Source organism: Mustela erminea, chromosome 1 (assembly GCF_009829155.1).
Source record: "Mustela erminea isolate mMusErm1 chromosome 1, mMusErm1.Pri, whole genome shotgun sequence".
NCBI lineage: Eukaryota > Metazoa > Chordata > Mammalia > Carnivora > Mustelidae > Mustela > Mustela erminea.
The window spans coordinates 215,274,769-215,292,516 of record NC_045614.1 but is presented as its reverse complement, the minus strand read 5'-3'; the positions used below and the strand labels follow the sequence as shown (position 1 = coordinate 215,292,516).

The window sequence follows — 17,748 nt, the reverse complement described above, 5'->3', positions numbered from 1 at the left end:
GGAAGTCCTCAGAAGCACAGGAGCATGACCACATTTATGCCTTTCCGATCTGTGCTGGCCCAGGGCCCTTTGGAAAATACTGCAGGGTGAGTCGTGTGTGCCCCTCCCTCCCACCAATTCGGAAGTATCTTTTTATTCTTAAACTTTATAGTGTGATAGTTGAAAGCACTTTCTGTTTTAATTTGCATATTTGGATTACTAACAATGTTGAAACATTGTTATCCTCTGTTGACTGATCTCTTCTGCTTCCCTTTTGGGAAGTTTCTTATTCGTGTTACTTACTTGCTTCTCTCCATGTCTTATTTGTTTGATAGAGTGTTTCTCATACACGCATAGTGCTTCATCAGTCATGGATCTGATGACATTTTATTCCTTCCCATCACTGATGGGCAAAGTAAGTTACCGTAGCCTTTTTTTATTTTTAACTTTTTTGTGCAATATGAAGTCAACCAAGAAACAAACAAATTGCAACAAATATTTTATAAAGTTAAGTTCCCTCCAAATAGCATCATTCAAAGGTAAAGATAACTACTCTTAGTGTTTTTGGCTAGCCTTTCAGACCTGCCACCCTACAAACATATATATATATATTTTTTTCATATAATTTTACAGGCTTTTTTCATTGATCATGATTCTTCCAGACTTATGATCTCCTTTCTTCAGTTATCAATATGCTGTGAATGTCTTTCTGTCTCAATAAGCATGGGTGATCACTAAGACTTTTTAATCCCTGTGTAGTGTTCCCATTAACACTTCCATAGATCCCTCCATCGCTTTGCCTTTGTAAGGATTGGGCTCAGTGACTTGAAGCCACAAGGGTTTACTCTTTCTCTCATGAGGAGTCTGGACAGTTCAAGACCAGTTTGTTTTTTCCTCTAGGGTATCAGGGACCCAAACTGCTTACACCTTTGTTCTGTCCCTGTTGGCAAGCAGCTCCCCCTGCTGAGCTCAGTGGCCACTTCCAACTTTTCCACGGAAGGGAGAGAGCTGCCACCCGACTTGGGTCATCCCCCCACAGGAACCTCTCCAGAATGTCCGTAAATCAGTTCTGCTGGTCTGCTATGGGGGCCAGCCCCTCCCCCACTTCTCTCTGGTGTCTCCTTGGCATCACGCCCCCCTCCAAATCGTTTTTATGGTGGAACCGCAAACCACGATTCCGTGGGTTCCATGTCCTCAGCCCCGGTGACCTGGCGTGTGACAGTCCTCATCAGGCACAGAAAGCTGTCCTGGTTAAACGCAGAGGCAAGGGCCCCTCTGTGTTGCTGCTTCTGGCCCTGGGGAATTGTTGAAGACTTGCCCCTCTCTATCCCTGCCGCCCTCTCTTCGTTTTGCTTCAAAGGGAGATCTCTCTAACAAACCAAGTAATAAGCATCAAAACAAACAAACAAACAACAACCCCCAGAGGTCTGCAAGATGCTTTGTAGCTGCGCACGCGGCAGCCGTGCCTACAACTTGGGCTATTTCATGAAATAAAAGGGCAGGATGGACACTTGGCAGCTGGGTGTGCCCGACATTTTGCTGCACAGTGTATGTTAGCTTCCTTCTGCCTTTTCACTATCCTAAAAATGTCACAGTGACTCTATCTCACCGAACTTTGTAGGTGTGCATTCTTTCCCAGGGATACATTTCTACCAGTAGAATTGCTGGCTCAGAGCAAGCAATTTCTATCACTTTCAAAATCCCTTGGCCACTGGCCAGAATTGGATTCCTGTATCAACCTTCCACAGGTCACACTACTGCCTGTTTCCTACAATGAAAATAACACCAGGGGTTATACTTATTTTTATTATTTTTTTTAAATAAGAGGTCTACTTATTTTTTTTTAAAGATTTAATTTCTTTATTCATGAGAGACAGAGAGAGAGAGAGAGAGAGAGAGAGAGAGAGAGGCAGAGGGAGAAGCAGGCTCCCCATGGAGCAGGGAGCCTGATACAGGACTCAATCCCAGGATCCCAGGATCATGATCCCAGCTAAAGGCAGACACTTAACCAACTGAGCCACCCGGATGCCCTAGGTCTGCTTATTTTTAAAGATTTATTTGAGAGAGAGAGAGGGAGAGAGTACATGAGCTGGGGGCGGGACAGAGGAAGAGGAGAGAGCATTTCAAGCAGACTCCCTACTGAGCATTGCCTGGTGTGGGGCTTGATCCCAGGACCCTGAAATCAGGGCTTGAGCCTAAACTCAAGAGTTGTCAGCTTACCTGACTGGGCCACCCGGGTGCCCCGATGCTTATTTTTAAATATCTTCTGATAGCAAAGAGGGAGATTGTATATTATCACTTTAATTATATAAGTTATAAAGAAGTTTCTTAGGAAAAATTTAGCCTTGCTTATGGAACGTGTTCCCAATAATCAAATATTTACTAAGAACATGAGGGCACCTTCCTTATGTGTGACAAAAAGATGTAAACAAAAGAGACTTGGGTTGTTTGTCTGAGAGCTGTAACAGTTTAACCCTGAAGCCGCAGAGTTCCAGAGTAAATGCAGTGGCTTGAGGGTGGCTGGTGCAGGAAGGAAGCAGTCTTTGTGGGAAGACAGCATTCTGACAGTTTGACCTTGGACCTTGGGTCTGGATGCACTAAGTCTGAAACATCCAATTCTGTCTGTGACATTTTTGTCCTTTAACATGGACAAACAAGTCTTCTTGTCTCAAGAGATTTTTCTTTTTTTAAATCAGGGCTGAATACCATAGTGGGCCTCCTCTGTGTTCCCAGAAATGTTTGGTGGTAGGAATGAGTTTCAGCTGCTGTCTTGGGGGCCATCCCCTTGTTAGCTACTCAGGCCCAAGGAGGGGCTGCATCAGCCAGCGCTTGGCCTATGGTCTGCTGGGGCATCCTTTGCTCTCTGCCAAGGGACAAGGTACTTCTGACCCCAGAAAAGTATCGTCATGGAAACATTCAAGGGCAAGGGTCAGAGCATGCCTGGGTGTGTAAGGGTCGGAGAGGAGTGGGAGTAGTGTGCATTTCAGGTCAAGCTGTTAGGGAAGGCCGGGGAGAAGGGAATGTCAGTGAAGCCTGAAAGAGAGGGGACACGAGATTTGTGCACGTCTGTAGGGCAAGCGGGGAAGGTCAAGGGTCCAGCTGGTCCCAAAGGCAGGGGCAGAAATGTGTTTGTGCCCAGAATGTTCCAGAAACATGGAGGAAGACCTTGAAGCCAGGCCAGAGTGAAAGGAGATCTGAGAGTTTCCCGGAGGTCAGCTGTCCCTCGGTCATCACAAGGGTGTGGTGATGCCAAGGTGGGGGTGAGTGGGGGTCACAGTTGGGACAGTGACGCTCTCCCCTTTCTTCTGCTGCCATGCTGACCCCAAACTAGGAGGCTGTTGGAACTACCCGGGAAGGGTGGGGTGTCTGTGCATCAGCAGGATGTGGAAGCAGGACCTGGAGCCTGCGAGGAGCCCCCGGGCCGTAACAGGGCTCGGGTCTGGGTGACAGCAGGGCAGGAGGAGAAGCTGCTCAGAATCTGCCAGGCTGCTGGGCTGGCTGTGGCTGTGAGCCAAGAGGAGAAGACATGGCACACTCCCACCCCTGCAGGGCAAGTCAGACTGCAGTCAGCTCAGAAGTGCAGGCTTCCCTCTCTGTGGACACAGCCCTCAATCCCCAGGATAAGCAAAGAGGAACTTCCCAAGTATACTTTTATTTTTCTTTTCCTTTTTCTTTTTTTCTTTTCTTTCTTTCTTTCTTTTTTTCTTTTTTCTTTTTTTTTTTTTTTTGTGGATAAATGATTTCTGCACTGTCAGAGCTCATACCTTCCACTTGCTGGTGTGCCGCTGATGCCGAACTCTGGATTTTCCTCTGCTGCGACACCAACCCTGTGCTGCCACTGGTCCTTAGCCACCCTTTCCCAGTGAGCCCTATTCCAAGCTTTGCTCTGTTCACGATGGTTTGTCTGTTCCTTTTGCACACATAGAGCTGGCTGGGCCAGTAGGAGACTGGGGTGACATTACTTCCTGGGAGGGAATGGGGCCTGCCTGACTTCCCGATAGAAGGGACTGAATCATTCTGCGGCACGTACCAAAGAGCTGATTTCAGAGCCGGCGGTTGCGTCGTCTGGGCCCGGTGTTGCACCACGGCGGTGTGCCATTTAATACAACAGATTCTAAGCATCTTTAATGTAAGAAAACAAGATTTAAATCGCTTCTGTAAATACTGGTTCCCTTCCCTGCTTTTCATTCTCTTCCGCAGGCTCCCCACTGTGGCGTCCCCATCCGTCGCAAGAGCGGTTTTCTCTCTGGGTTTTAGCTGCGGACTCAGTACGGGTTCCCGTGTTTATTCTCTGCACCCTTCGCGCAGCGGGTCTGCTCTTCTTTACACTCGCTCCGGTTTCTCCTTCGCGTCGGTGATTCTGTTTTTCCTCCGCCTTCCGCCACTTCTGCTGGTTCGCATTTCACTCTTGCTTGAGCTCTGGCTTCTTAGACAAGCGGCTGTTTTGTTCACAGCTTTCGTCTAACTCACGGCAACGTTTTTCTGGTGCGATCCCATTACCTGGTTGCTTTTCCCGTTTCCATCATAGTGTCGCTGCTACAGGCTGGCTTCCTTTCGAGAACTCCCGTTTGAGGAAAATTCACAGCCCCAGAAGGAGATGACTTTGTCCGAGGACGTGGCTTCTCGCTTCCTCCTGCCGGTCTGATTCTAAGAGCCACAGCAGGTGCAGGGGAAGCTCCAGCCCCACCCAGTCTGGGCACCCTATGGTCCTGGGTGCTGGTTGGGCCCCTTAGATGTGCCCCCACTCTGACGACACATCCTCTGTCGGTGCTTGCTCAGATTCACACCCACGGTCACCTGTCCCTGTCTTTCTGCACATACTTCTGCTCGTTGACCATTTACCTCCTTTGTGGCTGAGCTATTCCATCTCTCTTTCTCCTATTTGTGCTTATAAGGTTGGTTTTCAGGAAGAGAGGAAATGCTGGTTTTATGCTGCCATCTTTGAACCTCAAACCCTATTGTTTATACACTAAGCTGTATTAAATTTGGGCTTTTTTCCCCCCCCAGAGAAAATAAATGAAGTTGGGAATCTAGGAGAAGTAGTTAGGAAACCATCTGTTAAGAAAGTCAGCTGAGTTCAGACCCCAGACACAGCATTGTCTGGCTATGTTACTGCACAGAAATTATTTAACCTGTGTGAACCACAGCTTCCTCATGTGTCTGGCAGATGAAATAAGGGGGATCATGGGATAATTTAGTAAGATGGCTCATAGAAAGCATTTATCCTGGCGATTGGCACATAGCAATTAGTCAGTAACATCAGTGGTCATATCCTAAGCTTATATGGATACCAGTGGTTTTAAAACCATGGATAACCCAACCTTCCCCCACGAACATGTACCGCTTTATAGTCCATGAAAGAAAAAATGTGTCCACTGAAGTCTTTTGTATCTTTTCTTTTACTCTAATCTGTCCACTGGCATCGGGACCATGTATATTAGAGGGTTCTCTCTTCCAAATATATTTTAATATCTAGTCCAATGACACTGTGTTTAGTTATTTTCTAAAAATGTCCTGTATTTTTTTCTTTTTCCCTTTTTTAATTTAAATTCAATTAGCCAATATATAGTACATCATTCGTTTTTTACGTATTGCTCAGTGATTCATCAGTTGTGCATAACACCCAGTGCTCATCACATCCCATGCCCTCCTTAATGCCCATCCCCCAGTCACCCCATCCCCCCACACACCTAAAATTATCCTGACTTTCTCACATGGAGTTTTGTCTGTTTAGTTCTTCTAGACGAATGTCAGGATAATTGTACCAAGTTCCAGAAAAATTTATTCTGAAAACTTTGGGAGATTGTAATACATTTAAAGGTTAATGTGGAGAACAGGGACCTCAATAAAACATCAGGCCTTCCCAGCCAATATCAGGGACAATCTCTAATATTGAATTTTTTTTTTTTAAGATTTCATTTATTTATTTGAGAGAGCACAAGATAGCAAGAGGTAGAGCACAAGTAGTGGTGGAGGGGAGAAGCAGGCTCCCTGCTAAGCAGGACCCCTCACCCCCACTTGATGCCAGGGTCATGGGATCACGACCTGAGCCAAAGGCAGATGCTTAACCAATGAGCCACCCAGGCACCCTATTTAAATCTTTGTAAAACGTCCATTATAATTTAATTGCTTTCTTTCTGTGTGTCGGCAGCTATGAGTATTTTTAAGCTTCTGCCTGCAAGTGTGTTTGGTTCTCTGCAGTTTTCTGGGTGGAAAGCGGCCCATCCATAACCACAGTCTGGCAGTCCTCTGTGGCCACCCATGTCTCCTCTTCCAGTGAGGGACAGGTCGCCCTTCATTTGGGAGAGTTCCTGTCTTCTTCTGCTCTCTAGGACACAGAGAGGCCTGCGGTAGGGCTGGGGCCCTCCTTGTTCTGCCTGTTTCTCTCAGATTGCCTCCCCACCCCCGCCCCTGCCTGTGTCCTTCCCTCCTCAGCAGAGGCTTCGCTCCCCCAGTTTCAGTTTTCCTCAGAGGTGTCTGAGCATCTGCTGCTGCTTAGGGAAGGCACTTTTGCTTGTGTTCAGACAACACCCATGGTCCCCAGAAAGCCGTTCACGGTGGTCATTTCTGCACCTATAGTCTATCAGAGAGCCTGACTGTCCCTTACCACCAAGGTCCCCCAAGTGTCCAAGTGTCGCTTGGCTTCAGCACCCCCTACCCAAACCCTCCTCTCTTGTTGCAGACTCATTATAGGAGCCAACAGGGCCTTGACTCTTTTGTTTTGAAATCTGTAGAAATAAAAACAGACGCTTGCGACAGTTCCCTGTGTTGCTTCCATGCGCCATGTTCAGTGTCAGAACAAGACACAAACACTGCTCAGTATCTGATCCAACTGCTCAGGTGACACCTCGAGAGCCTCCTCCTACTTCAGGGGCTTTTCCTGAAATGCCTCACCTTGACCCTGCTCAGCCCTTCTCTCCCAAGATCAAGGTGATATCTCAGGAGTGTCCACAGTCCCCAAGCCCTGTGTCTCAGGATGACAGGAAGAACACGTGTGCATGTGTGCAGGCACTCCGGGGCACACCACTTACCCTGTTCCTTTTGTGGGCAGAGAGCCCTGAGTCTCTAACCTCACATTCAACCTCTTCTGAGCCACTGGTTTTCTGGACCAATAGCAAACCACTTAGGTCTGTCCAGCAACACCTGCTTCAAGCTCATCTGCCAGGCTCATCCATGAGGTTCATCCAGGCTCTTGGGCCCAACTGTTATCCAGTGTCCCTGTCCCCAACAGCACCATAATCTGGAATTAAAACCGGGAAGAGCACAAAGAACCCAAAAAAGAAGACAACGCCTCTCTGTGACATAGTGGTGAAAATAAAGGCTGGATACTCAACATATTATCTTATTTTCTTCCTTTGATGGTAGAGTAAAATTCACCAGGGATGAAAATCTCCGGTCTTCCTCTGGGCTAAAATAAGTGGCATCTAGTGGCCCTGGGAGGAGCTCCAAGATACCCCCACCCCTACCCAAAGAATCTGCAATTTCCCTGAGCCTTGGTAGGGTCCCCAGGACCAGAAGCCCCAGGCCTATCTTGCCCGCCCTTCTCTCTTCTTCTCTGCTCCTCCCTCTGCCCTCTTCCTCCTTGTTCTCACCACACTGAGGGCAAATGCTCGGGGATGTCCAGCTCCAGGGACACGGTGAAGGCCTCGTGGGGTGGATGCAGCTGCAGGGGCCCCTGAGACCCACAGTCGCCATGCAATGCGACAGTGGAATCAGCATGAGGGAGTCACTTGAGCTCCCTGCTGACGGTGTCAGTCCATGGCCCTACATTCTGGCGAGTGAGTGAGGGGCCAGTGTCCCACCTGAACGGTACAAAGGAACCCTTGCCAGTGGGGTGTCGAGTTAAAGTCACGAAGCTGGCGTGCGAGCTAGTGAGCTGGGAGCGGTAGCCAGCCCGGGGCGGGCATGAAGCTGCTCCACCCAAGCGAGGCGGTCTTCGCAGGAGAGGGGCCAGCGGTGCAGACCTAAAGGACTGGAGGGAACAGAACTGCAGGGCGGCGTACTCGGACGCAGATTTACAAAGCAGGTAACCCTGACGCTGTCCCACTTAGGGTGTGGTGATTTGTGAGAAGGCAACAGCAGGAATTAGAGGCGTGAAAAGTTTGGGGAAGGGTGGGAGAAAACCAGCTACCACTTATAACTCCAGAACACGGGAACTAGGAGAAGCCACTCCTGTCTGTGGCTGCAGCCGCCGCTGGGCTCAAGAGCAGGGAAAACGTTCTTCTGGAAGTGACGTTATCCCGGAAATGACGTTATCCCAGGAGTGGCGTTATCCCGGAAGTGACGTTATCGCGGACGTGACGTTGTCCCGGAAGTGACGTCTGGCATCAGCCTCTGCCCCGGCTTGTTGCTTCTGGAGGAGAATGGCGGGTTTTCCTTCCCTGCTCCTTCCGAACTGTATTCAAGTACCTCTCACCGGTGAAATCTAATCAGAGCCTGGTGACAATTCAGCGGGGAATAATTTTCTTCAGGCTTCAGGTCCCTGTAGTCTAGGGAAGAGATCGGAAGGGTACCAGGAGGCTGAGGATGGACACAGAATGTCCCATGCGAGCAAAGGAACAAATGTCACACGCACGTGCGGTGGAGCTTGGAAGCGTCTTCCTTTGAGCCTGGGCCTGGACCAGAGCCTCCGGCCGGCCTCTGTCCACTTCTGGGCTCTTCCCCAGAACGAGGCACCAGAGCTCAGCTCTTGGTCACTGAGCAATGGCTCCATTTGCAGCTACTCCCTCTGGAGCCACTGCTGCTGCCTGCTCTCCATCTCCCCTCCATCTCCACATCTGTCTTTGGAGCTGCTCACTCCCTGCCACCCACCACCTCTTCCCAGACGAGGAGAGCCACTTCCCTGAGCAAGCAAAACAAACCCATTCCTCAGGGAAACACCACCCCTCCCCCGCAGAAGCATAAAAGGGATTGTGACTTCCATTTCTTGGTGAGGAGAGGGGTGTGCTCTCAGCCTAAACATCTGGGTGCAGCCCAGGGAGCACAGAGAGATCTCCTTTGCACTGTTCTGTTTGACTTCAAATCAAACAGATTTGGAGACTCTCTGCAGGTAGTCGCTGGCCAAATTCTTCGTTTCTTAATGTAGACATGGATGCTTACATTCACGCAGCCTTGCTGCCTTTGGTGAACAAGAACTGACAGAGCATACAAATGCATTGTTCTTACTGTTTCATATCCAGTGAAGTTAAGGGTGCAGAGAAAATAAGCTATTTTCTTAGGGGCATAGTCTGTAAGTTCCAATTCTGACTCTTAGCCAAGTGCTCTCTTGGCTAGTAATGACTCAAGACCAGTAGTGACTCAAGAGTGGAAGAAAAGATGAATCAATCAGCATCTTCACTGCTGCCTTCCAAGTGGGTTCTCTTGCTGGCCCTTGGCTGTTCTCTTCCTTGTGACCACTCCTTCAGTCCTTGGAGACACCGCTAAGCATATCTTTCCATAAATAAGAAAGGTCACACAGCATTAACACACCCAGTAATTCAGTATGTACCTTACATAATGCTTTAACATTTTCTATTCGTGTAATAGAGCATTAAAATTATCCCCACTTGACCCTAGCTATCCACATAAAATCGACAGCTTTTTAATTAATGACTTCTGGCTGCTATAGTGTATCTTCTAGCTAATTACCCACAGTGCTTACCTCATGCCAACAAGATTACAGAATTTTGAATATTGTACACGCCATGTTAAATTTTGCTCTTTACAATAATGATGAACCTAAAGTGGATGACCAATAATTGCATCAAACTGTGACAAGGTCTGCTTCCCCAAAATTAAACAAATACTAACCCTTGGGCTTGCTGTTCTTATGGTAGATGAATTGGTTCACTATTATTCTGTTTAGCAACTATGATCAGATTTATAAATTGTATGACCCTTCAAGTTAGGTTCATTTCCTCATGAAAAAAAACATTTAATTTTTTTTTCCAAATGCATTTATGCTTTATTTCTGTCTTAGTTAAGACCTTTTAGGAATGAAGAGGCTTCTCTCACTCTAGATAGGAATTAATAGATAATCCCTTTCCGCTATTTAATAGAGACAGTTTAGCAACACAGTTAAAGTCTATGTTGTATTTCTTTGGTATAAATGTGTCAAATATTACATGTATTTTTTTGGTGGAAATTCTTTAAGGAAAGGCAAACATACATGTTTTTGACATGAATGATCCTATAACTGGCTCATACTCTATCAACATTCCATTAGAGTTTTTAGAGTTTTATACACAGTTTTATGTAATTTATATAAATCCTATTACATCTTCAGATTTCCTGTTTTCTGACTTATGGATATATTCCTTAAATCCTACATGTGGCTGAATTTTTGGGTTGTGTGCATTGGACTAGATCTGGCTCCTTTCTTGAAGTTAATGTTGAGAAGGACATCAATAGCCTTTACAGGTTTTCAAAATGTGGACCAAATTTAAGCACTTAAAAATTAAAGGCTTTTGCTTTGGTTGTAAGTTCCATAATATCCTCTTATCTTCACCCTAAAGAACATGTGATCCATGAAAAGGAATTTTACAATGTATAAAACCAAAATTTTAAAACAAACGGTCAACTTTTATAGGAGAAAAAGCATATGATCCTTTCAACAGATAGTGAAAAATAGTTGCTAATATTTGACATCTATTTATGACTTAAAAAAAAAGAAAAATATTAGATTTGTGTAAAATAAGAGTATAGAAATGCTTTTTAAGATCCAAAATGCTTTGGCAAATGAAGAAGGAAAAGACAGAAAGTTGGGTAGATACATAGGCCAAACCTATGGATGGACTGTTCACCAAGAAAACACATAAAAATTGCCAATACATTTGTGAAAAAATGCTCAAAAACAAAGAAATATGCAAAAAATAGTCAAAATGTGCAAATTAAAATAATGAGATATATAATTTATTGATGAAGATCAAAACAATCAATCACATACATGTGTGAGGAAAAAATGAACCCTCAGCCAGCACTGATTGAAATGAAATTGATATGTCCTTCAGTAAGCATGTTACTCATGCATTTCTACACTAAAAGTACAGATTTTCACTCCAAGCATTAACCTAGGAGATCACCTTCCACTCTGTTAGTGTCTTGATTAATAAATGGAGATATTCCTTGCAACATGGTCCTATCTTGTGGAATAAGAAAGAAAGTCAACTAATCATAAAATAATTATAACCAGAAATCTTAAAAAGTAATATTGTGGGCTCACTATGGTTTAAGATTACCTTATTACCTAGTTTCTCAGTGTATGGGTGATCTGTTGCTCTGTAACAAATTATCCCCAAATTAGTGGCTTGAAATAATGCACACTTATTCTCTCCTTATGTCTGGGTTTAGACATCTGGGTATGGCTTAGCTGAGTCGTCTGGTTCAAGGTCTCTCCCAGCATCGCCGATAAGGTGTTGGTCAGGGATGCAGTCATGCCAAGGATCAACCCGAGAAGAGTCTCCTCCCAAGTTCACTCTTGTGTGTCAGGATTCAGGTCCTCACAGAGTGCTGGTTGGAGGACATACGTACAGGTACCTCTCCATAGGGTAGCTCACATTCCCCACAGTGAGACCGCTAGCTTCAGAGATGACTGAAAGAGGGTCTATAGTCTTTTGTGATCATAGCTATGTGCAGTGTCTGCCACTCCAGTGGTTGCTCAGTAACTGTTTGTAAAAACAAAGCACATTTTTATATGAACTTATAAAATATTAAGAAGGGAAATTATGGGATTTAGGTCTTGAGAAAGAAGAGGACATTTATTTTTCAGAAAAAATTCTCAGATGCCGGATATGGGATTCTCAAGTTTGCACCATCATAGCAAGCTGGCAGATAGCTTTCATTAATTATTTTTCAAAACCAATCATTCACTTACTGGCGTGTTCATAATTCATCAAACATTTGTTAAAATCTTCCGTGAATTGTTTTAAAGGATCCATATTATACATGTTTCTAAATTTGCGTTTTCAACATTTTGACAACTTCTTTATTCCCAAAGAGTGAACAGATTTAGGGATAAGATTGGTTTTGTTCATTTTGTCTCACTTTGGAAAATAGTAGCTGATGCTGTGGGAAGTAATGTATTGCAGTAAATAATGTATTTATTTATTTGAGAGAGAGAGAGAGCATGAGCAGAGAGGGGGTAAGGGAAAGAGAGAAGCAGGCTCCCCGCTGAGCAGAAAGCCTGGACGCAGGGCTCAATCCCAGGACCCTGAGATCACGACCTGAGCCGAAGGCAGACACTTAACTGACTGAGCTACCCAGATGCCCCGATGTGTTGCAATTAGAAAAATACTATTATGTCTTTAAAACTTTTCATCCCTGTTTTTGAATTCTTCATGAATAAGATAAATTTAAAGTTTTCTACTTAAAATGTTATGATATTTCATACATCAGATGCCTGACACAAAACTAATCCAAATGTGTATGCCCTCTGCCTTCCAAATTTATAATTATAGCCATTTACTTCTTCCATACCTTTAAACCAGATATCAGCCAGATGTGGGGCACAAGTCAAATCCTGCCCACAAGCAGTCTTTCTGAATAGATCTTATTGGGGCCCAATCAGGCAGCTTTATTTGTGTATTTTCTATGGCTACTCTTGTGGCAGAAGTATGTAGTTTTAACAGTGTGGCCTACAAAGCCTAGAATAGTTATTATTTGGCTCTTTATGAAAAAAGATTTCCTCCTGCTGTCTAAAAATATTGCGAATTTTTATCCAGGAGCATGTTGTCATGCTCCGTTTATTTTGGTCTTCATTAATTGCTGGCAAGAACTTTTGTAGTCCTTAGTGGGCCCGTCTCCCACATATCTTTTCAAATGAATTTCTAAACATTTCATGTTTTGATGCAAATGTATTTTTTTAAATTTTCATTTCCAATTGCTTGTAGCTAATATATGTATAAATAAAATTAATTTTAAATTGTTTATATTGATATGCCATGACTTTGCTAAGCTCACTATGATTCTAGCAATTTTTTGGAAGTTCTTTTTGACTATATATGATTTCTTTATAAGTCTTCTATAGAAATCTTTTATCAGGTTAATTCATTCTGTTCCTAGTTTGCTATGAGATTTTATCAGGATGTTGAATTCTGTAAAAAAAAAAAAAAAGTTATCTATTCAGTTGGTCATCTTGTGTTTTTATTTTGGTCTGTTGATATGAGTTTCATTGATTAATTTCTGAATGTAAACCAAACTTGCCTTCTTGAAGTAAATCTCATTTGGCTGTGATGCATTGTTTTGTGTATGTTGATATATCTGATTTGGTATTGTTTCATTAAGGATTTTTATGTCTGTGTTCATTAGGAATATTGGTCCTAGTTGTTGTTGTTGTTGTTTTATATGCTTTTCATCTGACTGTGGTATCAAGATGATGCTGGCCTTATTTTCTGTAAGCGTGTAAAGTTGGTTTTATTTCTTCTTTAAGTATTAGGTAATATTGACTACTGAAACTGGTGGTATTTGTGGAAGGTATAAATTAATTTGTAGATATATGACTATTAAAGTATAAATTAATTTGTAGATATATGACTATTAACTTCATCCACTTTTTCCTGATTGATCTTTGATAGTTTGTGTGTTTCAAGAAATGTATCTATTTAATCTAAGTTTTCAAATTCACTGGCACAAAGTTATTCCTGATATGCTGCTGTCATCCTTTCCAATCAAGAAGGGCTGTAGCAGTGAGCGCTCTCATTATGGTTATTTGTAAATTTTGTCCTCTCTTCTCATCAGTCCCGCTTGAGGCTTAGTTATGATATTGTTTGTTTGTTTCTTTCTTTTTCAAAGAAAAAAATTGGCTTTTGGCTTTATAAAATCAATAATCTCTATTGTTTTTCTGTTTCGTATTTTACTGATTTCAGTTGTCCTGTTTATCATTCTCTTCTTTCTCCTTACTTTGGGTTTTCCTTGCCCGTCTCAGAATAGCTTCTTAAAGTGGACGATCAGATAGTTGATCTGTGCCCCCCTCCTTTTCTAATACCATAATTTAATTCTACAAACTTTTATCTATTGCTTTTAGCTGCACCCCACCAATTTGGTTGTGGTGTTTTTATATCTTTGTTCAACTCCAAATATATGTATTTTTCTCATTACTCGGGTAATTTCTTCTTTGACTTATGAGTTATTGAGAAATGTGTTGTTTAATTTTCAAATATTTGGGTGTTTTTCCAGATGTATTTGTGCTACTGGTTTCAATTTTAGTTTGGCTGTGGAAAGAGAACATAACATGTATTATTTTTACCTCAGAACATCTATTGACATTTGCATTATGACTAACAATATCATCTATTTTGGTAAGTGTCAAATGTGCCCTCAAAACAGTATGTCTTCTGCTATTGTGGGATACAGAGTTCTGTAGATGTTGGTTAAATCAACTTGATTAATAATAGTATTCAAGTCTTCTGTACTTCAAGTCTTATTTCTCCTGCCTTTTTTTTTTTTCTTCTCTTTTTTGGACTCTAATTTTCAATGTTAGAAGATTTGGTATAGTTTCAGAACTCCAGGACAATCCATTTTGTATTTTTCACTCTTTTGCACTTTTTCTTTATCTTTGGGTGTTTTCCATTGACCTAGCTTCACATTCACTAATTTTTTCCTCTACTGTGTATAACCCAGTGATTAGCTTGTTTAAGGATTTCTTCATCTCTAATAGTGTGTTTTTTGTTTTTATCATTTTTGTCTCTTTCATAGTTTAATAGTTTTAGGATTCTTTCTGAACACCCCACCTGTTTATGGATATTAATCATAATTACCATAAAAGCCCTGTCTGAGAGAGTTCCATGTCAAATTCTGTTGATACTTATCTCTCTGGTCCTTTTTTCTTGCTTTTTTGTGTGTATCTCCGTATTTTACTCAAGTCGAGACCGTGGTGGGTCACACTTACTTCCAGTTCTTTATTTCCCGTCTGCTTTCGTGCCGAGGTCCTTGGTCTCCCACCCTGTGCCAAAGATGCAGCTCTTTATAGACCCACACATCCTTGCCAGACTTTTAACTCTCTGCAACTGAGTTTACCTACTCACCTGTGGCCTTCTGAATTACTCAGAGAAGAGTGATTTGTAGATTAACAGCCTCTCTTTCTCGTTGTTAGAATGAAAGTGGCATTCATTTGTGTCTTCCTCCATCCTTAGCCATCGGGGAACTCTATTTTTTTAAGTTCACGTTTTCATATGTCCTCTGTAGCACTTCTGCTTGACAGAAACCACCTGTTGTAGGGATTCTGCTTGTCCTTCTTATTCAGTCTGAAGTGTCCCATTGATACAGTACAGATTTCCTTCATCCCTTTGGTGGGGCTGAGACACTTGGTGTAGGAATGAAGGAAGGGAAGGCACAGCCACAGTCCCTGTCACTGTGGGCTGAGGAATGCCAATAGGTAAGTGATCAGTTTGGCGTAGAGACAAGAGGAGGAAGTACCTTCCTTCTCCATCCCCGGATATAAAGGCTGACGTTTCCTGCACGAGTAGCATGGTGATGGCACATGTGCTCGGCTCCCACACAGGATCTGGGGCCACAGAGACCAGCAGGTCCTCTCTAGAGCATGTGCATGGCTCACGCTGTGGGCTTTCTCCAGACACATGCAATTGGTCCTCACCCTTGCACCCTCTCCCCAAATCCACAGACTCAGGCCGCAAAATAGAGAAGCTCTGTCAGCCCTTCAAAGCTTAAATCGTACCCTCCTAGTCCCAAACAATGCCCCTCACACAGGGGGAAGCAATGTAGCAGGTTAATCCCTTGTTTACCCATGTATGAATTCCCTGGGGACACAAAGCTGTATGAATTCCCTGGGGACACAAGGCTTCTATTTAGTCTCAGGAGAGACAACCACTGTGCTTGTTGCATGGGATGTCTTTGAATAATTTATCAGCTACTTAACACTCATCAAATTTGGCAGGTGTGTGTGTGTGTGTGTGTGTGTGTGTGTGTAGAAATGACCTGTAAGTTCTCTTCCTCTTTATCCCAGAGTTTGAATTAGTGTCATTTGAAGTAAATGTGTTTCTCTCCAAACAGGGATGTCCACACTGGGGGGGGGGAAATGGTGGATCCCATGACTGCCCTCTGGATATAAATTCCCCTCCCTTCTCATTACTCGTCTGGGTGAACTTGAACTCACTGTGCATCACGTTGCATCATTCTCCCTCCTTTCCCTTCTCCTCCAGGTGCTGGGGTTCCCCAGTTCCAACCCATTGCCCTCAATGGCCGAATTCAGGTCCTGAGCAACGGGTCCTTGCTGATCAAGCACGTCGTGGAGGAAGACAGCGGCTACTACCTGTGCAAGGTCAGCAACGATGTGGGCGCGGACGTCAGCAAGTCCATGTACCTCACGGTCAAAAGTAAGGAAGAAGAATGCTTTGTTTTACCTAAATAGGTCTTTCTGTGCCTCAATTTGCCATTGTCTCCTATACCACTTGTTTAGAAACAAAACAAAACATTGGTTCACCCCAGCTGAGGTTTGAGGTTTTGCTCTCTTGGGAACGCTACTGAAGATGAGGGCAGAAATCCAGCCAGACGTAATAGCCTGACCATGTGCCCCCATGTCTGGGGCCACGTGTTCCTCCCCCTTTGGTTGCCATGGCCTTGGGTACAGGCTCTGGGCAGCCCAACAAGTGAATGGGCCTCTGACTTTAATACCCACATTCCTATTCTGTTGATTTTATTGCAGAAGAGCCTAATGCATGGTGTCATATGTGCTCTTATCAGGGTCTGTTTCCAAGCATTCTATCATTAGCAAACTGCCTTGGCCATGGGTTTCCTTTTAAAGATCCTTATGAAATCAAGCAACCGGAAACCTCATTACCAAAGATGCACAACTATGAGATGGTCACATGTAACACCCTGCCTAGGGTCCATGTTGCTGACCCATTTTATAGGGAAAGCAACATATAATGAAATTATTTTTGTACTTTGGTAACTGAACCATCAAAGAAAGGACATTAAATGGGCCAACTTTCACTGTGTGCTGCTTTTTAACAAATGGTTGTGCATCTAATTTATAGCGAATGACTTACATCTTTGTCCATGTATATAATTTTCTGTTGGATAAATTGTGATTTCATCCTGACAAGGCTTTGATCAGCCTTTCCCTTTTTAAATTTTAATTGTATTATGGATAGACTAGAAAGGACCTCTACCATATCACTTATAAGGGGGATTGAATTTAAAAGTGAAACTCAGTAGTGTGTGTGTGTGTGTGTGTGTGTCTGTGTATGTGTGTAATATATTTAAGTTGGTTGCACAAAGACTGGTCTCTGTCCTATTTCAGTAAGAATTTATTCTAGTTAGTCTATTATTTCCAACATAACAATAAAAATATCAAGCTATTTATTTGATATACTTTTTTAAAAAATTTCTTTTTAGTGTTCCAGAATTCATTTATTTGCTATACTTTTATATCATCAAAAAATTACAGTTCTGAAATAGGGTTGCTTTAAAATATGTTTTATAGATGTCCAGTATATAAATTTGACTTCTAAATTTATACTATGGAAGAACTGATTTGCAAGAATCTGAAGACAAATGGTTAGAACATCTAAGTCCAAAGTTGGAATGGTAATTAAAAAATGATAATTGATGAGCTACTAAGGAAAACCAAGAGCTGAGGACCAATGTGAACCAATACTGATCCATCTTTCCTCAATAAAAGAAATATATTTTGTAATCTGGTTATATTTAGTCAAATATATTTGTTTTATAAATTTGGTTATATTTTGTAACTTTGATATATTTTAAAATCATAAAAATCTTCCCCTTCCATAAGTATGTATTTGTGCTCTAATAGATACAAGGATACAAGAT

The 17,748-nt window shown here is 43.1% G+C and overlaps 1 protein-coding gene across 2 annotated transcripts in view; it reads left to right on the top strand.

Moving 5' to 3' along the window:
- Positions 1-17,748, top strand: part of DSCAM (DS cell adhesion molecule) — a 766,451-nt gene that overhangs the window by 518,465 nt on the left and 230,238 nt on the right. For both annotated transcript variants that reach the window (XM_032355377.1, XM_032355385.1), the window contains one exon: positions 16,113-16,286. In XM_032355377.1, the coding sequence (XP_032211268.1) occupies positions 16,113-16,286 (174 nt within the window). The remainder of the gene's footprint in view (positions 1-16,112; positions 16,287-17,748) is intronic.